The sequence below is a fragment of the Spinacia oleracea genome, chromosome 6 (genome assembly GCF_020520425.1).
Source record: "Spinacia oleracea cultivar Varoflay chromosome 6, BTI_SOV_V1, whole genome shotgun sequence".
NCBI classification, from domain to species: domain Eukaryota; kingdom Viridiplantae; phylum Streptophyta; class Magnoliopsida; order Caryophyllales; family Amaranthaceae; genus Spinacia; species Spinacia oleracea.
This window is the reverse complement of record NC_079492.1, coordinates 97,248,744-97,270,336: the sequence shown is the minus strand read 5'-3', so window position 1 is coordinate 97,270,336 and position 21,593 is coordinate 97,248,744. Positions and strand designations below refer to the sequence as shown.

General features: G+C 35.5%; 1 protein-coding gene across 1 annotated transcript; it reads left to right on the top strand.

Moving 5' to 3' along the window:
• Positions 1-14,855: 14,855 nt before the first annotated feature.
• LOC110776785 (protein FAR1-RELATED SEQUENCE 5-like) lies at positions 14,856-19,251 on the top strand. Its single transcript, XM_056832504.1, has 6 exons — positions 14,856-15,045; positions 15,394-15,867; positions 16,447-16,958; positions 17,259-17,622; positions 18,197-18,727; positions 19,022-19,251. The coding sequence occupies exons 1-6, from the start codon at positions 14,856-14,858 to the stop codon at positions 19,249-19,251; spliced, it is 2,301 nt and encodes a 766-aa protein (XP_056688482.1).
• The last annotated feature ends 2,342 nt before the right edge of the window (positions 19,252-21,593 follow it).

The window sequence follows — 21,593 nt, the reverse complement described above, 5'->3', positions numbered from 1 at the left end:
TTGATAAAAATTTCTACGTGAAAATTAATTGTTTATCTATGTGGCACTCGACTTTTTTAATTCAAAATTAATTTTAAATTCTTATATTTCATTGGCGGAAACCATTATATTTCCTACGTGGTGCTCTAATATTGGATTAATGTTTGATTTTAAATTGAATTTTATTTATTTTATTTTAGATTAGTGTTTGATTTTGGATGAATTTTATTTTAGATTTATTTTTGAATTTTTAGAGTGTTTGATTTTAGATGGAGTTGTGTATATTAACAATTAATTACTTAAAATATCTACGTGGCACCTAATTATCTATGTGGCAATCAATTTTTTTAATTCAAAAATAAATTAGAAATCTTATTTTTCATTCGCCGAAACCATTAGTAATCCTAGGTGGAGCTCTAATATTTTAGCAAATATATCTCCTTTATATATATATATATATATATATATATATATATATATATATATATATATATATATATATATATATATATATATATATATATATATATATATATATATTAGATTTTATTTTCTACCCTTTTTATAAACTATCTATGTATTGAAAAAATATTAGTTTATAATTTATGGCAATAATAGATACCAAGTAATAATAATTTTGCTAAATACTTTTTTTTTATAATATTTTAGTCAAATTGGCACATTAATAATGCAAATTATATTCACTCGATAAGTCGGTCAAAGTAGCATATTACACATGTATAATATACATATTAGATGAATAAATATAAATGAGTATGTTTAAATTTTTTATATAATTATGCAGTAGTTTGTGGATATTTAGTTAAATATTTTGTAAAAAATTTTATCATAAACCGTGCGTGCACGGGATCTAATCTAGTTTTTATTATACTGAACATCATTGCAAAACGAACGAGACAATCTTTTTTCCGGCCCCCCTTGTTAAGATATTTAGTCACGTTGATCAAAGATTGATATCTCTCGGAGAATTTCAGCTCATGAGTCATGCATATTTTGCGGTTTGGTTAAGAAGAAGGAATTATTTCCTCATCGATCAAAGATTGAATTACACCAACTAAGGGCCCTGTATCACTGCTAGTTTCCAGTTTTTAATATTTTGGTTTTGAAAGACAAATGATTTAGACTGAATCTTTAATTAAAAAAAATCATATCTATAAGAATCATGTTGATTTTGAAAACTAACAACAAAAAACTGAAAACTACTTTTTATGATTTTCATATTTTGATTTTTAATTTTGTAAACAATAGAAAACCGAAAATAAAAAAACAATAACAGACCCTCCCTAAATGTTTTGATTATTATTGAATATTAAAGGGTTTCTCTTCGGAAGATTAGATTCCGATTTAAGTATAAAATGCTTATTTGGAACACAGACTTTTCAGAAAGGCCGATCTATAATATATTGTGTGGCGGCCCAAAAGAGGAAGGTTATCCTCACTTGTTCTATTATTTTAGTTACTCTTATTGATGTTATTAGTTTTCTTTAATATAGTTATAAATTAACTTATTTTCAAGGCTATTAGCTCGAATGGTAGAGCAATGTACAATATCGTACATGGTGTGGGTTCAAGGCCCACATAGCCTACTACATATATTACACATGTGTATTGGTGTATTCTCATTGTGGTGTTGTACTGGTCTAGTTATAACTTGTAACTAGCATATCACTCTTGATCAGGGTCACTTTATTGTTTATTGTTATGGTCACATTTTTCATTGGTTAGGGTCACATTTATCCTTGAGTAAGGTAACTTTAGTCCTCGAATAAGGTCACTTGTATTTTTGGTCGGGTTCACTTATATCTTTGGTCTGGGTCACTTTTTACCTTGAGTGAGTTCTATTTTTCACTTGTTACGCACTAGGTTTGATGTACAGTAAATGACCGTAGACCGGGGTCACTTAAAAGTTTTTGTATTTGGAATTATTGTCGTGAAATTCTTCCAATGGCTCAAAAACTTTCTAATTATCTAAATTTCAGTTCGCCTTTGTGCATGAGGTGTCAGGCTCAGCCTGAGAATCATATTCACTTGTTTAGAGATTGCTGAGAATCAGCTATAATTTGAAATTGTATTTTACAGCGTCTCAAGTGTGCGCTTCGGATATCAATTTAAGTTTTTTTTTTTAACTTAAGATGGACGGAATGGTTAAAGTATAATCTCTCACAAAACTTGAACTAGAAGGTGATATTTTTAGCGTAGCAATTTGGCATATCTGAATTGTAAGAAACAAAGTTGTTTTTGACATAAACCTGCCTAAACCTCTTTCAATGTACAATCGCTTGTTTGTGGATTATAGTTCTACTAATCAATTATACACTGAAAAGGAAAAGAGATAGCAAAACAACAGAAGATTTAAATACAAGAATTTACGGTAGACAAAATCGTGTTTTCTTGTAAAATTTCTTGGTCTCTCCCGGCTTTCGATCACTTGAAACTAAATGTTGATGGAAGCTGGAAGGAACAAAATGAAGCAGTAGAAGGGGGTGTTTTCAGAGGTGTTTCTGGGAATTGGTACATGGGTTTCTCGAGTAAGTTCCATGCTATTACTCCCCTTGCAACAGAGCTTTATGATTATGACATCCAAAACCTGGAGCTGGAAACGGATGCACAATCTTTGGTTAAAATGTTGCGAACAGTGGATAATTCTTATCATCATGAGTTATCCCCCGTTATCAATGATGTTGCTTGTCTAATGGCCAGGTTTAAATGTTTAGTTATTAAGCACGGTCCTCGTGTTAATAACAAGGTGGCTCATTGCCTTGCTCAGTATGCATTGATTATGGTTGTTGGGCACAAGATGTTTTTGAATCCTCCATCATTTACAAGGGTTGCATCTCAGGGAGATATAGAAAGACTGGATACAAGATGGTGCAGTGGAGAGGCAAGAGGAACGTGCAATGATAAATTTGGAAGCAACCTCTTCTATAACAATCTCTTTCCAGGTGGTAACAACCCAGATTACGTTCGGGACCATTCTAACTAGAGTGACAACTTCGGTGTCGAATGTGAAGAAGAAAGCAAGTTACGGAAAGGAGCTGGAGAAGAGTGATCAGGAGCAATCGGGTTAGGGTGTTTATGTGTTCTCAATTCTCTGACTTGGCTGGAGATGAAGACTTCTTTTGATGCAGTTGTACGTGCTAGGAGAATCTTTTGGTTTCCTTTGTATATTTTATATAGAACTAATTGTAGTAGTATACTAGTATATGTCATGGTTTTGGGATGGGTAGCAAGTTTTTGGCAATCTAGGCCATTTTGTAAATACAATTTCTAATTTGTAATATAATCTTCGTATTTGCGTTAAAAAAGTTAGAAGGATTTAGCTTTACAAGGTAAGATGATTTGACTTACTCGAAATGATTTAATAAATTTTGATAGAACATTAAAGTATTTATGTGATAATATAAAAGATTAGACACCAAAAAAAAAAACGTAAAGAATATAAATAAACAAAGGAAATATCTAGTGAGATTTTCAATTTCACCGGAAAAAAAATGATTTGACTTTAATAATTATATCAGAAATAGATATCATCTTCAACCATAGATTGAAATCCGCCGGCTTTAGCTACTCCTATTGAATAATCTTGGATACTCCGTAAAATTTACAATCAATTTTGTTATTATAAAATATAAATATCTTAGTCAAAGAGTACAAATTTGAGATCTTTCCAAAATTGAACAAATAAAAATTCATTCAATCATTCTATAGTCTAAACAGCTTATTGCAAGGTTTATGACGTGGCATATGACTATGAGGTTGCATGCTACATCAAATATAATACGGAGTACTCCCTAATAGGACAATACAGTCATGCTTCTTTGGAATTTTGCCACTAACCGATTGCAAAATATCTTCTCTAATTTTCTAAACTAAAAAATATACAAATACTCACCCTATTTCTTTTTGTTCATTACGTTTTGCCTTTTGCACTTTTATTAAAAACTAATTAAAGTGCATTGAGATTTCTCAATTTTTTTAACTTAAATAAGGATAATTACGTTTATTTATACGGATATTTCATGAAATACCCCGAGTTTTAAAGTAATTTACCAAATGCCCATCAAGTTCCAATAATTCACCAAATATCTCTAACAATTGACTTAATGCCCAAAATACCCTTACTGATAACGGTCCGTTAGTCTGCTGTTAGCCTAGTTTCATAATTCACCAAATGCCCCTTTTTAAAAATTTATTTCACCAAATACCCCTATTATTAAATTTATTTCACCAAATGCCCCAAACTTAAAAACAGTTATTCTGATGTTCCAACGACTAGCTTTTTCGTTTGAAAATTAGTCGTTGTTTATTGTTTGCTTATGCTTTCTTGATCCACTAAAGTCGTGATAATATCTAAAGGCTAATTATGAACAAATGTAGTAAGAAGAGAAAATAATAATGTTGATTGTGTGTTCCACTCAATACAAAACTACGCAATTTATAGGTATCAAAATAACAAACTAAGCCTTCAATAAGGGAGGAAGATACTTATGAAAAGAATCCAAGCATCAAAGAAAATCAATGTTCTGATTAACGAGTGGGATAACTTGAAATGACAATTTGTACATTAAACCCAAGGCATAATCCAAAGAGAAGCTAGTAGGAAAACTTATTCCTGATTTACAACTACGATGCCAATCATGAGCTTTGGATCTATTGATGTCACAAGGAAATTTGACAAACATCGACTCATCGTACACAAATTTAACTCAACTGCTTCAACCCAGGGACGAGAAACACTTGAGGAGAATCTCAGAACCTGTTTTGAGCTCCTGTTCTAATATGGTCAGTGGAGGAACCAATCTCACTATTTTCCTTTTTCAGCATTTAATATTAACAATTTAACATTCTTGAATTTCGACAAGCATCAACTAGCGGGCCAACTTGTACATCCAACTCTATACCAATAATAAGACTCTGCCCTCGAACTTCTTTCACATGTTGGTTGCCTCCCAATTTCTTTGCTAAGAGTTCTCTAAAGTCCTGACCTTTCTTTGCTAAAAGTACTTGCGTGCTCTCCTCATTCCTAAGTTCTACCTATCCATCCCAAACCATGACATAAATAGGATTAGCCTTTCTTCATTTCAAAATCAAAGTAAGATGCCTTGTATTGACATTACAGTATCATCTTTTTCTTCATTTGCTTCAAGTCCTATTGCATCTTACTGTTTCCTCTATTTTCAGTACTTTCTCCTTCGTCTAACCTTCCCATGTATTGTCCTTCATGCTGATGCCCCCTGTTTTCTTGCTCAACTACTCCCTTGCACCAACTTAGATTGTTGCAAGGATCACACTTGTAGTACAACCTTTGTGGATTGAGTGTTGTATCAGAGCTTCAGATGACAAATTTCCTACCACAATAGCAAAATTGGTTAGGTACTCTAATATATATATGTGGACTCATTGTGTGTGGATGATGATTTTGAAACAAAACTCATGACATAAATCTAATGAAATTAGCAAAGCAAAGCAAAACAACATCTAAATTACAAGAAACATTCAGAAAATGGGTTTTTATAGCCAAGCAAGACCAACAACTACTTTTCAAACGAAAAAACTAGCTGTTGAAACATCAGAATAACTATTTTAAGTTTGGGGCATTTGGTGAAATAAGTTTAATAATAGGGGTATTTGGTGAATTATGAAACTAGGCTAACGGCGGACTAACTGATCGTTAACAGTAAGGGTATTTTGGACATTAAGTCAATTGTCAGGGGTATTTGGTGAATTATTGGAACTTGATGGGAATTTGGTGAATTACTTCAAAACTCGGGGGTATTTCATGAAATATCCGTTATTTATAATGTTTTCACTCCTATCAAAATTCTGATATTGGAAAAATGAGATAATTTTAATGTCCCAAAAGAAAAGTGTAAGAGATTAAATGACCCAATAAATTTAATTGATTAAAATAATATTTTGACACAAATTTTGATAGAATATTAAAGCATTTATGTGATAATATAAAATGAAGTGTAAATAATATTTTGAGATACTCAGAAAACAAAATGTAAAGAACAAAAAGAAACAGGAGCATAATTAAGGCAATATTGAATTACTGACATTAAGTACTCTTCTCATTCCTAAAAGATTACTTATGTTAAAATTCTACGGAGTATTCCTTTAAGAGTTAGGGGTTGTTTGGTTGACATCTAAAAATGGGGGAAGTGGGAATTCATGTGAATTTATAGATTGGCTAGTTGTTTGGTTGACATAAAAAGGTGAAAATGGAGGAAGTTGGAATTCATGGGAATTTTGAATTCCTACAAAACATGGGAAGTAAATTATCAGCTCCCCCTTGGTCAATCAAATTTCATGGGAATTTCTAATTCCCATGTTGTCAACCAAACAACTTAGAGAAATTCCCATGAATTTAACAAGGGAATTAATTTCCCTTGAATTACAACGTCTTATGAGTGTATTGACAAATTTGTCGTTTAGCATATGAGAATAATAAGTAGAGCGGAGATAATGTGGTAAACTGGTACTCCGTAACTGGCAACTAAATAACTACTCCCTCCGTCCATTAATACTCGAACCGGTTTAACCGGTGCGGAGTTTAAGATATTTGAATTGACTTACTAATTTAATGGGTGTTAGTTGATTGTGGAGTATTTTTTTTAATATAGTTAGTAGGAAATGTGTAAGAAGTGGTGAGTGGTGAGTGGGGGTTGTAAATTTTTAAATGATTTTTTGTAGGGAGTAGGGGTGTAAGTAGGTTAGTAGGTAAGTGTGAGAAATAATTTAATATTGATAAAATTTTTCATTTATAAAAGCGGCGCAAGTATTAAGGGACGGCCCGAAAAGGAAAACGATGCGAGTATTAAGGGATGGAGGGAGTAAAATAGATATGTAGTCTGAAAGTATGTAATAATCTTTTAGTACGACACAAAAAGAAAAATGAAATAATTTTTTTGAAGACATGGAATATTAAGTAGTACAGCAATATTAATGTACCACTTTTTATTATCAAAAACAATACTCCTTCCGTTTCTTTTTGTTTTTTACGTTTTTCTTTTTGGGTGTCTCAAAATGTCATCTACATTCTATTTTATATTATTACATAAATGTTTTAATATTCTATCAAAATTTGTGCCCAATGATTATTTTAACCAATTAAATTCATTACTCCGTAGGTCTTTTAATATCTTACACTTTTCTATTGGGACATTAAAATTTTCTCATTTTCCTAATATCTGAATTTTAATAAGAGTGAGAACACTATAAATAAACGTAAGTATCCTTATTTTAAAAAAATAGAGGAATCTCAATGCATATTAATTAGTCGTTAATAAACGTGCAAAAAGCCAAATATAAAGAACGAAAAGAAACGGAGAAAGTAGTACAATAATATGATTTTTTTGGTGATCGATAAGTTAATTTTTTTTTGATAATTGGGAATTTTTATTTAAAGAGTTTGAGCATTTAAAGCCCAGCTTCAGTTACAAACTATATTAGGCTATATGCGAATTCTATCTTGGTTCTTACAATCAAACCCAAGCAATGAAATTATCTAATCTGCTGAGTCCTTGTTTCGCAAGGCAATCTGCAACTGAATTTGAGGCACGGCTCTTGTAACTGATGATGATGTTATGGGTTGTTGCGGAGTTTCGGATGAAGTTTAATATGAAGTGTATATTCCAAGGCCCTCCCTCCTTATCCTTACACCACTTTACAGCATTTGCGGAGTCCGATTCAATAAGCAGATTGAGTGTGTTGATGTTGTTGTTGCTTAAAGAAATTTGTATGGCTCTTTGGATAGCAAAAACTTCCGCAAGGTTTATCTCCATACAGGGAATAGGCGAGGAGAAAAGTGCTAAGAATTTCCCTTGAGAGTCGCGGAGAACACCACCAATGGCTGCTTTCCGAAGGGAAGGATGGAAGGACGCATCAACGTTCCATTTCAGGACATATTCACCAGGAGAAGACCACATATCCAGAATTGGGGATGAGTTACCTGGTCTGGTGCCAACACTTGTGGAGCACCAACGAAGACAAGTCGGATTTCTTAGCACCTCGTTGGAGTTGTACGGGAAGGGGTCCCCCCACCCCTTTATCCACCAGCTTAATCGGAGAAGGACTAACACTTCTAATTGAGATATAGTTGCGGATTTCTGTTTGAAGATTCTCGTGTTCCTCTCATTCCAAACTATCCAAATGATAATCGAGAAGCTAGAGAGCCATACTTTCTTGAAGAAAGCCCCTTTGAAATGAGGGACCCATTGTTGGAATACATCACATAAATCAGATGCAAAAGGCCAATGAAGACCCCATATTTTTAGCCACCAACACCATAGGCTATGTGAAAATGGACAATGTAAGAATAGGTGATTAGAGTCTTCCTTATTAGTGCCACATAGAACACATTGAGTTTTCGAGATTGGAATGACTCCTAAGTGAGCAAGTTTTTCCTTTGTATTGGTTTACCAAGTAGTGCGAACCATGAGAATAGTTCGATGTGATGAGGAACAAGCCCCCTCCATAGCCCCTTGATGGGAGCAATATGAGTTGTTGCTGATGTTTTTGCGAGCTCGAATGAAAAGGATTTGACAGAGAATACCCCTGCCTTATGTGAACACCATATGTATGAGTCTGCAATCTCTGGATTGAAATGAACTCGGTCAAGCAATAGGATGAGGTTGTGCCATTCAATTGAATCGTTTGGCCTGAAGTCCCTGTTCCACGAAAAGGCCCACTCCCACTTACTTCCGTTCCAAAATCCAAAAGAGGATACCGTACCGTTTGGCTAGGAGGTTAGCCTAAACAGCTTTGGGAACTTTGATTTTAACGTGCATTCGCCTATCCATAATTCATGCCAAAACAATGTAGAAGTACCCTTTCCAATCTGTTTCCTTGTGTTGTTTATAATCAGGTTTTTTGCAGCAACGTTGCGCAGGAGAGCCGCGCACAAAGACTTCCACGCACCACCTTTCTTGGGCATCTGTATCTCATTTAACAAAAGAGGAGCATCGTATTTGTATTTATTTTGTACTACCTGCCTCCACAAGGCGTTTGGTTCATTCAAAAAACGCCATAACCACTTGAAAAGTAATGCGAGGTTCCGATGATGAAGATTGCCAATGTTAAGTCCACCATAGGCCTTTGGCAGTTGCATAGTACTCCAAGCAACTAATGGAATGCCTTTACGATCGGTTGTCCCGCACCAGAAGAACTTTCGTTGGATTTTTACAATTTCCGCAATGATCCCCATTGGGATGGGGAAGTTGGACATATAATACAAAGGGAGGCTCGATAGAGAAGACTTGATGAGTGTGAGCCTCCCGCCTATTGACAATAGGCTGCCTTTCCAAGAAGCCAATTTCTTTGCCATGTTATCAATAATTGGCTTCCATAACTTGGTTTGAGACATGTTACCTCCAATAGGTAAACCAAGGTACGTGAATGGAAATTTTCCAACTGTGCATAGAAGGGAATTTGCCACCTCCAATAACCACTCATCATCCACATTGATTCCCAGTATTGACGATTTGTGGAAATTGACTTGAAGGCCAGAGGCTAGGTGAAACAGAATCAATGCTCCTTTGATATTTAGAAGATAATCAATGTTTTGCGGACAGAAGATGATTGTGTCGTCCGCGTATTGTAGGTGTGAGATACTGATGCCCCCTCTTCCAACATTGATTCCCTGCCATAGGTTCATTGAGATGGCCTTGCGAATTACAAGGTTGAGTGTCTCAACAATCAGGTTAAACAGAAAAGGCGAGAGTGGGTCTCCTTGTCGGAGACCCCGACTTAGCTTGAATGGATGTGTTGGAGATCCATTTACTAGTATTGAGGCCGAGGCTGACATCACGCAAGCCTTATCCATTCTCTCCATTTAGGGGGGAAGGACATTTGGAGAAGGACCCAATCAAGAAAACTCCATGAAATACTATCGAACGCTTTGTGAAAGTCGATTTTCAGAATGATAGCTTTTGATTTATGGTATCTTCATGAGTCGATTAACTCGCTGGCAATAAGGGCTCCGTCCAGAATTTGTCTTCCTTTAATAAAGGAAGACTGATTTGGGCCAATTAGGGAGTTCATCACTGCTTGCAGCCGCTTTGAGAGGATCTTTGTGATAATCTTGTAAATGCAGCCCACCATGCTAATGGGCCTATAGTCTTTGAAGCCTTCTGGATTGTCTATCTTTGGCAACAAAGCGATGAATGCATTGTTGCAGTTATGGGGAAGGCTCGCGGATGACCAGAACTTGGTCACCAAATCATAAACTTCATCCCTGATTATCTCCCATGATGCTTTAATGAATTTGAAGTTAAAACCGTCCGGCCCGGGGGCCTTGTCGCCGTTGCAAGATTGGACAGCCATGTCAATTTCCTCATGTGAGAAAGGTGATGTTAGCAGTTTTCTTTGATCCTCACTCAGAGTTTTGAATTCTAGTCCCGAGAACGTGGGACGAGTGGTGTGTTCTTCCAAAAAATGTTCTGAAAGTATGATACCGCTTCTCTTTTGATTGCCACGGGGTCCTCAATTTTTCTTCCATTTATAACCAGAGATTCTATACTGTTGCGCCTTCTTCTAATTGAGGCTATTGTGTGGAAATATTTCGTGTTTTTATCTCCTTCCTTCAGCGATTTAACACAGGAGTTCTGAGCCCAATACACTTCTTTTCTTTTGCACCAGTTCCATAGGTCAATTTGGAGGGATTTGCGGTCAGTGATCTCAGAGTCAATGAGTGATCTAGTGTTTGTTGCAGAGTCGATTGTGTGTATCTTGGATTCACATGAGGCTATATGTTCATCAATGTTCCCAAATTCAGCCTTATTCCAGGCCTTGAGTGATAGTTTAACAGCTTGTAGTTTCTCAATTAATGGAACGTGAGTGCTTTGGTTCCACGCCACTTTGATGGCTTTTAAACAACCAGGATGGGAGAGCCAACAATTTTGGAACCGAAACGGACGAGGACCCCAATTCTTGATGTTAGTTCGAACCAGCAGGGGGCAATGGTCGGACATCGACCGTTTGAGAGAGGAAACAGATAGAGAGGGGAACTGGGCCAGCCATTCATTGTTTACAAATAGCCGGTCCAATTTGCTCTTCGATGCCCCTCGATGCCAAGTAAACCACCCATTGTTCAACGGAATTTCTATCAACTGTAATTCCTGCAAAAAAGATTGGAAAAAGTTTGAGTTGTTAGTATCAAAGTTTGGCTCCCTCTGTCTAGGGAGGACAACACCTCGTTAAAATCTTCGATGATTAAACAAGGTAATTTGAGAGATTCCTATAACTTCTGCAATTCATCCCAGACTAACTCTCTCTCACTTGCAAGACATGGATTATATATGTTGAGAAGAAAACACTGGAATTTTAAGGCTGGAAAAGATCCGACGAGTGCAATCCAATTACGGCCCGTTATTGAGGATTGCAACGAGAAATAGGTCGAGTCCCAGAAGGAGATTAGGCCGCCTGAATTCCCAACTAATGGGCTAATGATCCAATTTACCATTGGATTTTTCCAGATTGAGGTTGCAAGTTTGGGGTTTATGGACTCTAACTTGGATTCTTGGATAAAGACAAACCAAGGTTGATGAGAGTTGATAGCTTTTCTGAGCATGGATTGTTTGATGCGGGCTCCCAAGCCCCTTATATTACATGAAAGTATGATCATGATAATAATAGGAAGGGTATGAGATGAGTGATTCTCAATTGAGATTAGCCTCCCAATTTTGGGCTTGTTGATAAAAAATGTGTGTGATTCTTTCACGCAGTTCTGATGAAGGCCCATCAAAATTCATTCCAATTTTGGACGCCAATAGGAGAATGTCATCGGTGGTGATCGTCCGAGGGACACATTGAGGTGGGCACGACAAGTTTTGACCCTTTAATGTGAGTTCTAGATTGGCAAGACCCTTGCCCTTGGCTTTCCTTTTTCGCAATCGGCGAGTGCGCTTTCTTTCATGGAACAGTTTTGAAGTGGGTGAGATGGCATGTTCGAAGCCCGGGGGAAAGATCGGCCCAAGTAGGGACGAAGAACTGGAAGAGGAGGATTTTTTGGGCCTAATGAGGGGGATGAATCTGTTTGATATGATGGTGGGTGAGAGGTTAGGTTCATGGATTTGAGTTGGGTCATGGAGGTTTGGGTCAGAGATTTGAACATGGATATGGGGTTTTGGATCGACATTTTCGATTGGGTCATGGAGGGGAGAGTTGTTGGCCCAATTATTGGGAATCACGGAACTAGGGTGGCTGGTTGGGCTGAATATTGAGATGGGGGGGGGTCAGAATGTTGTTTTGGGGAAATGGAGAAATATTTATTGAGTGGGTTCATGGTATTGTCATTAATGATTGGTGAGCCGCCCCATGCTGATTTTGTGTCAGCCTCGGTTACTGAGTTAAGGGGGGATGCATTTTGAAAGACCGAGGCAGGCGCTGAGTCATCTTTGACTCCTGAGTTCAGGGATTCTGACCGCCGCGTTGAGCCGTTGTCACCATTGTTGGAGGTATCACTCGAGGATGGAGATATCGAGTTGGTGGTCGGATGAGGGATATTTTGGTTAATTGTTGGGCTTGGTTCTGGTATCACCAGTTTCCTATCCTCCGAGATGTTGACTTTGAAAGGTTTCCCATCAATATTTATCAACAATTTACAGTTTATCGTGAACAGACAATCCGTTATCACTAGAATTTTTGCACAATCGAAATTTGAGTAGTCCACCGAAATCACCGTACCAAAGATGCATCCAATATCGTAAAAGTTTTCGTACCCCCATCCCGCCAGAGGGACGCCATAGACGCTTAGCCATGTTTCCTTCCATAGAGAGGCAACTGTGCAGTTGACATTTCTTAAATCATTGAACCATCTATCAAGCCATTTACTTTCCAGCATTACTTTTTTGTCTTCCGGGGACTCGAAGATGATTAGGTGGAGGACTCCCCCCATAGGTTTGATTGTTAGAGAATTAACTCCTTCTGCGAGAATGTGGTTTAGGATTTGATTGGATGAGAGTGACGAGGCGGCTGTTGCAATCACACTTCTGTCAAAAAGCTCTTTTTTGTCATCACACTTCCTGCCTTGAATGGAACCCACACAATCCCCATCCACTTCGCCAATTGAGATGGAATCTCTGATTCTTTCAACATCCTCGCCGAGAACTCTAGAGCTCATTCTTCTGTGAGGGCTTGGTTCGTATGCGATACAGTCCGGAATGAGATCGGGTTCTTGAAATGGCATACCAACCGTGGTTTTTTGTTGGGGTTCAACAAAATCATGGGATAAAGGAGAGGGGATTGGATTTGGTTTTTTGTTGGTAGGGGGATTTTGGGTAGGCTTTTGATGATAAGGGGGGAGGTTGGCTACTGATTCCTTGTAAGATCTTGTATCCCGGGTTGCGGGCTTGGTGATGGCATGAATAGGTTTAGGGGAAGGGCGGTGTTGATGATTGGTACCTATGGATTTCAGGGGAGGTGGAGAGTCGTGCTTGGCCGAGTATACCTTTAGACAGAAGTTACCGAGAAACCTACCATTCTCACCAACAATGGCTTTGGACATGGATGCTGGCGAATGGTATTGAACGAAAGCGTATCGGTGCCTGCGGTTTTCTCTCATATGGAATGGGATGATTATGTTGGAGATGGAACCATATGGTTTGAAGATATTGTAGATGAAGTCTCTGGAGATGGAAGGGGGGAGAAAATCTATGAAGCATGTCCTAGAGGCTGAGGTCTGAGTGAGGTTGGGTTTTGGTTTTCTTCTCTGTACCATAATCCATGGATCTTGCACTCTCTCTCTGAAACTCCGTGCTCCCTCTCTCTCTAGACATCTCTCTAACTTTATTGTGCTATGTGCATGAATTATTGATGTTTTTGGACTTTTTTTAAATGCTTAAACCTATGATCGATAAGTTAATGGTTAATTAAGTTGATTATCTTACCCTGATATTCATTTCATTAGCTTAATTACCAGCTTTTATTTTTTAAATTAGTAGCACGGCTACTTGCAAAAATATTGGAGTTGCAATGAGTCACAATTTGCAGTAAAAAGAACAGAAGTTGAGTCATGATAACCCTATCTCGAAGATGGACAATTTTTTCAATACCCCAACTAAAATACGGCCTTGGCAATAAAACTTGTGTTGGGTCGTGTCATGTTTTAGGCTGATCCAAATTAGTGTCAATTAACGTACATGTAATAAACAATCTCTTATAGTTGTAGGAAATAGTGCTGTAAAATTCGAAAATGATAAGAAAATGTGGGCCGAATTTTGATGTATGTGAAGTTGCGACGTGCTATAAAACACTGTCTTGAAAACAAAATTCGTCCTGACTATGGTACAATCGGAAATGACGATGCCCCCCAAGATTTAACACGTCGCTCCCAAAACCTAATTATAACACGACCCGAACCGGCCGGACAACGGCAATGCGCGCATGGGGATGCCCCCTTCTAGCCCAAAACCACTAGGGGAAGTATAAATAACACTTCCCCATATTTAAAGAAGGGAAACATCCTTTTTTTTTCAAAAGGTCTTGTGTGCAACAGGTGCACATTAATATTAATGTGCACCAAGTTGTCACACGTGTGAACCGGATAAAACACAACGCGCAGACAAATCACGCAAAGAAAGAAAGAAGAGGAGAGAGAAAAAAACTCAGAACGTAAATCGCAGAAAAAAACGATCGAAATCGAGAAGGAAGGAAGGAAGAGGGAAGGAAGAAGAACGCAATCGAAATCGATAGAAATAGGAGAGAGAAAGAACAAAAACGGTCGAAAACGAGAAGGAAGAAGGAAGAAGGACATTGAAATCCAAACTGAAGAAAAGGAAGAAACGCAATCGAAATCGAAATTGAAAACCTAATTAGGAATTGTGATTCAATCGAAATTGTGAAATCAATATCTAATGGAAAACCTAATTAGGAGTGTGATTCAATCCACTCAAACAATTCAAGTTCCTGTTGAACCTGATATTCAAGATGCAACAATGGAGGACGTTCTCTACAATTGCATCGAAAACAATGCTTTGGCACAGGAACGTGAAGAAGAGGAGGCAATGGAAGCTGAAGAACAAGATATTATTTCTGATTCTGAAGGTATGAATAATTAATTATATGTTTGAAGTTAAAGTTATGGTTATAAATGTAAAAGTTAGGGATATTCCTGTTAAAGTTAGGTAAATGTGTTGGTTTGGCTGAAGTATTGGTGTTTGAAAAAGTTACAGATATCAAAGTTAAAGTTGAGGTTTTCAGAGTAAAAGTTATAGTTTTATACGTAAAAGTTATGCTTGTTTTAGTAAAAGTTAGCCTTGTTTTAGTAAAAGTTAAAGTTCTATGCATAGAAGTTAAACTTGTTTTAATAAATGTTGGCCTTGTTTTAATAATAGTTATAGTATTATGCGTAAAAGTTAGGGTTTAATAATAAAAATTTCTGCTGATTTGTAGTAATTGCAATAACAGAACCGGATCAAGATATTGTTGGAACACAGATGGGATACACTGCCGAAACAGTGGAGGAACTGCTAGGTTTCTACCAAAAACATGCTAGTGCGGTTGGATTTTCCATAAGGAAAGGAAACACGAGATTCAAAGTTGGGACAAGAATCGTGCTTGAAAAGACATATGTTTGTTCAGCAGCAGGAGTAACAAACAATGGAAAGAACAAAAAGACAAAAGTGCAAACAGTTGTTCCTGTAGTGCCCAAAAAAGAGAGAAAACCAAGGCAAGTTTCGATCACGAGAACTCAATGTAGGGCTTGCTTGAGAGTGAAAATGAATTCTGAAGGCAGATATGAGGTTGTTAATCATGTGATAATGCACAACCATGATTTAACTAGAAGTCAATGGCACTACTTGCATAGATTTGAAAGGCAAATAACGGAAGAGAAGAGGGAGGCAATTGAAACTATGCAAAAATCTGGTAATAGTTACATTTTGATAGTTAAACTTTTATGTTCTGTGTAAAAGTTATTGTTTTGATACTCATCCTTGTGTTACTGCAATCACCTTCTAAGATGAAAAAACGTGGAAATATGAAAGTCACACTCATCTCAGTTAAAGTTAATCTTTTTAAAGTAAAAGTTAGGTTAGAGTAGAATGAGAACTGTCTTTAACTTTGACAACAATTTCCTTAACTTTAACCTACATAACAACAACTTTAACACAGAAATTAACTATAAGGTGTTAAATTTAAGTTATTGACAATTAAAGTTTTAAAAGTTAAAGTTAAGCTTTTTAAAGTAAAAGTTAGGTTAGAGTAGAATGAAGACTGTTTTTAACTTTGACAACAATTTCCTTAACTTTAACCTAAATAACAACAACTTTAACACAGAAATTAACTCTAAGGTGTTAAAGTTAAGTTATTGACAATTAAAGTTTTAAAAGTTAAAGTTAGCCTTTTTGTACTAAAAGTCAGGTCTGGAGAAGTAAAAGTTGAGTAAAGTTAAACATTTTGTCTAAACTATTATTTTATTTACATTCTTTTATGCTCAACTGACAGGTCTATCATCCATGGCTTCCTTTAACTATATGGCAATTGAAGCTGGAGGTGAAGAAAATTTAGGACACTCGAAGAAAGACCATCTAAATTACTGCACGAGGTTAAAAATGAAGCAAATAGAAGGAGGTGACGCACAAGCAGTAACTGACATAATGTGTTTAGAGCTTGAAGGTGACCCAAACTTCTTTTTTAGATTTAGATTGGATGAAAAAGGCAAATTAAGGAGTTTGTTTTGGAGGGACTCTATGATGATGGAAGACTATGGAATTTTTGGAGATATAGTGGTTTTTGACACAACCTATAGAACAAACAGGTATAACCTAATTTGTGCTCCAATAGTAGGAATAAACAACCACTGGAACAATTGCATGTTTGGTTGTGCATTCATAGGAGATGAAAAGATTGAGTCGTTTGTGTGGCTTCTACAAACTTTCAAAAAGTCAATGGGAGGAAAAAGTCCAATATCAATCTTTACAGATCAATATGCAGCAATGAACAATGTCATCAATCAGGTAAAAATCCAAGATTTATCCTTTTCAGAGTCCTTAACTTTAACTTCATATTCCTCAACTTTAAGTACATAGTCCTTAACTTTAACTTCAAAACCTTTAACTTTAAGTTCAGAATCCTTAACTTTAAATTTAGAAATCTTAACTTTAATTTTAGAATCCTAAAGTTTAAATTTAGAATCCTTAACTTTAACTTTAGGATCCTTAACTTTAACTTTAACTTTAAAATTCTTAACTTTAACTTCAATATTCTTAACTTTAACTTCAAAAATCTCAACTTTTAAGATTGGGTTGTATATGCAGGTTTTTCCAGATTCAAGACACAGATTATGTGTATGGCATTTGCATCAGAATGCTATTACCAGATTTGGGGCATTGAAACGAGATCCAACTTTTAAGAAGACATTCAACTATTGCTTATATAAGTGTGTCACAGTAGTTGAATTTGAAACCAATTGGAGATCAATGCTGCAACAATATGAGCTGATAGGGGAAGAGTGGTTTACAAATGTATACGATTTGAGAGAAAAATGGTGCCCTGCGCTAAGCAAAGACTTCTTTTCAGCTGGGATTTTGTCTTCACAACGAAGTGAAAGCACTAATCACGCCATCGGATTTAGAGCAAACAGAACAACAATTTTAACTGATTTCTATAGATTGTTCAAAGGTACAATACAGCGTTGGAGAAGTACAGAAAAGCAAGCTGAATTCTCTTGTAGTAAATCAGTTCCATCCTCGGCTTTACCACTATCTGGATTTCTAAAACATGCATCAGAAGTTTACACGTTGTCACTATTCAGAGACTTTGAGGAGGAATTTGGATATTCAATTGCAACAACAGCAAAATTAATTTGGAAACAAGTTAAATATCAGAAATTAAAGTTTCCATTTTTGAAAAATTATAAAGTTAGTCTTTTTACTGTAAAAGTTATGCCTTTTTATTAAAAGTTGATAAACTGAAATATAAAGGTTATTAACTTTTACTTCACCAGGGCTAACTTTTATACATAATTTCATAACTTTAAGTAAAAAGTTAAAGTTAGGTTTTTTGTTTTAAAACTTAAGATTCTGAAGTTAAAGTTTAGGCATCTGAAGTTAAAGTTTAGAATTCTGAAGTTAAAGTTAGGTTTTTTGTTTTAAAAGTTATGTAACCTGAAAATTAAGTTTCATAACTTTAAGTACACCAGGGCTAACTTTTATATTGATTTTCCTAACTTTAAAATATGCTACTACTAATGCAGAAAATACTGAGTTCTATGTTGTGTCCATTGATGAAGAACCTTGGTCTGCACAGAGAGTAACATACATCCACGAGAGCCAGACAGTATCATGTACGTGTAAAAACTTTGAAGCTTCGGGATGGTTGTGCTACCACTGCATTAGGATATTGCACCTTCATTCGGTTAATAGGATTCCAGAACAGTACATCAAAAAGAGGTGGACAAAATCTGCCAAGTCATCGGTTTGGAACAAATTAGAAAATGAAAAACCAGAAGAGGTGCAGCACACACCTTGGCGCCAAACCATGGCTAGGAAATACTACAACCTTATCTTGAAAAGCCAGTCAAATGAGGAGACAAGAACCCTTATGGAGGATGGTTATGCCGCTAGTGTGTCTCTGGTTGATGAACTTCTAGCATCATTAAATGTTTCAAACACTGAAGACGCTTCAACCACAGAAACAAGTGCAACAGCAGCACCTGAAACAAGTGCAACAGTAGCACCTGAAACAAGTGCAACAGCAGCATATGAAACAAACTCAGCACCAGCAGGTAAGAGTTAATTGTTTTTTGGTAAAAGTTAAGATATTCACTGTTAAAGTTAAGTTAGAGATGACGAAAGTCTGTCTTAACTTTAGAACAAATTTCATAACTTTAACCTACAGAACTACAACTTTAAACCAAAAAATCTTTAATGTGTCAAATAAAAACAGATTGGAACTCACATTAGCTTAAAAAGGAAAATATGTAAAACTTGCAATTTTATAAGTAAAAGTTTAGGTTTTATATGTAAAAGTTTGTGTTTTATAAGTAAAAGTTATGGTACAGTATGTTAAATGTTTGTAGGTACTCATGCAACAACAACAAGTGATACAAGTGTACAACAAGCAACAAGTTCTGAACCTGCAACAAACACAGCAACTGAACCTCCTATGGTGTTGGATCTTGAACGTTGCACAACAAAAGGAAGGAACAAAAGACCACGAGGACCGCTTGTCAAAAAGAAGAAGGGAAAAACTGCAGCGCCTCCAACAGCAGACTTTGGAACAATAACTCCAAATTTGAGATTATTTTGATTCTTTTAATGTTTCTTATCAAAAATAGATTTAAATTTTTATTAAAGTTAAAGTTAAGGTTTATGAAGTTAAAGTTTAAGATTCTGAAGTTAAAGTTGATTAGACTTGAGAACTTTGTGAGTTTGTCTTTACATTGAAAGTTTGAATATATGCATTAAAATTTAGTGAAGTATGATATTTACCGGAAGTGTATATATCTTTTAATCTGTCTTTTGTTCAAAAATATAAAAGTTGAGATTTATATATTAAAAGTCAGGCTTGATGCAGTAAAAGTTGAGTTATATTTGCTTAACTTTTAGCATAAAGTTAACAACTTCTAATATGTTACGTAACATTTACTAAACATCGCCAAAACCCATGTTACTTGGACTGACTTGGATACGTGTTCAGTGTCCAAGTTTCAAAGTGTTTGAAACCATGTTGGAGTTTCGAGGGTCTGACATGGATACTTAACGTACAATGAAGAATTGAAGTAATATACCCAAAACCAATATTATACTTAAAGTTGAGAGTTTTGTACTTAAAGTTACACTTTTTGTAATAAAAGTTAGATAAACTATTATTAGATTTTCTTAATTATAACAATAACAGGGCTAACTTTAATTAAGATAATCTTAACTTTAAGCATAAATCAACAACTTTAAATATACACAAATTAAAAACTTAAAAACTTTAAATTCAGAATCTTAAACTTTAACTTTGGATACCTTAACTTTAACTTCAAATGCCTAAACTTTAACTTTAAAATCTTAAACTTTAAGTTCAGAAACCTTAATTATAACTTCAGACTCCAAAACTTTAACTTCAGATGCTTAAACTTTAACAACAGAATCCTAAACTTTAACTTAATAACCCTCAACTTTAACTAAATTATCCTAAACTTTAACTTCAGAAACTGAACAGAACCAACAACTTTAAATACATATTTCTAAGTTCTACTGAACATCACCAAAAACTAATATTATATGACGAACATACACAAAAAGGCATTATACTCTAGAGAAATATTTTTGTGAAAATGTAAAAGTTAAGATTATTGTACTTAAAGTTAACCTAATATTAAAATTTCACGCTGTAGGTTTCTTTGTTGCCCGTTTGTGAAGAATTTGCTTTTTCTCTGGTGGTTCTACAACATCAAATGGATCTGTTACATTCCTTTTCAGATGTCTTCTTGAAATAAAAATCTTCAACGGTTTTTTGTTGCCCTCTGCCTCATTGTCATTCTCCTGCATCTGATGTTTCTCTTTGACAGTGTCCTATGGTTGCTCGTTCTCATTGGCATTCTCCTCTGCTAGATATTTCCCGTTGGCTTTCTTTTCAAGTTCCTTCAACTTTTTTGCTTCTTCTTTCTTCAACTTCTCAGCTTTCCTTTCATCTGCCAATTTTTTCTTTCTCCTGCTTATCACATCTGGAAGGACTGTTTCTCGTTTGGAACTGAAATCAGCAACATTCTTGAGAACTTCTGCCCGTTTGTCATTCATGTCTGATAACACAAGTGTGGCACATATTTCGGCACGCATAACAATCCTTTTACGAGGCTGTATTGTTTGTAAACAAAAAGAAAAACATTATCAACATCATTTTAAAGTTCGAAAATAAATAAGACTTATAAAAGTTAAGCAAATTGCAGTAAAAGTTAGGAATTTTGACTTAAAAGTTATGATTCGAAAAAATCTAACCACTTTCAAATCAGGACACCTACATTTGATTCCTTCAAATGTCAACATACTAATCTTCGTATAAATTCCACAATCAAGGTCACTACCTTTCGTAGTCTTCCAATCAAACTCAACCTCCTCCATGGGGTATGTTCCAATATCACCTTCATGATTATGCCCTCTATCATCAAGGAAACTACCCAGGAGATCACACTGAAAACAATATTAAACACATTTATTGGTTTGTAACAGAAAAAAGAAAGTTGAACCGGTAATTTAACATTCTTAAATTCACTAGAGGTAATTACCAGAGTTGTTGAAAAATTTTCCAAGTCAATGATTTGAGCTTCATCATACACAAGATTGTCCACGTGTTGCATTGTTTTGGTTTTCAAATTCAACAAAAATAGGAAAAAGTGGCGTTCTCGAAAAAAAGGAACAAAAACCTACAAAAACAAAACATATTGTGATGTTAATAGATACACAAAAACAAAACTTAAACTACTGAAAGTAAACTTTAACTGCAAATGCCTAAACTTTAACTTTGGATACCTTAACTTTAACTTCAAATGCCTAAACTTTAACTTTAAAATCTTAAACTTTAAGTTCAGAAACCTTAATTATAACTTTAGACTCCAAAACTTTAACTTCAGATGCCTAAACTTAACTACAGAATCCTAAACT

What these genes read in the sequence shown, in the direction of transcription:
- LOC110776785 (XM_056832504.1), top strand. Translation starts at nt 14,856, where the DNA reads ATGGAAAACCTAATTAGGAGTGTGATTCAATCCACTCAAACAATTCAA. An exon ending in TGAACAATGTCATCAATCAG is followed by an intron (nt 16,959 to 17,258) that starts GTAAAAATCCAA and finishes TTGTATATGCAG; the next exon opens with GTTTTTCCAGATTCAAGACA. An exon ending in AACAAACTCAGCACCAGCAG is followed by an intron (nt 18,728 to 19,021) that starts GTAAGAGTTAAT and finishes AAATGTTTGTAG; the next exon opens with GTACTCATGCAACAACAACA.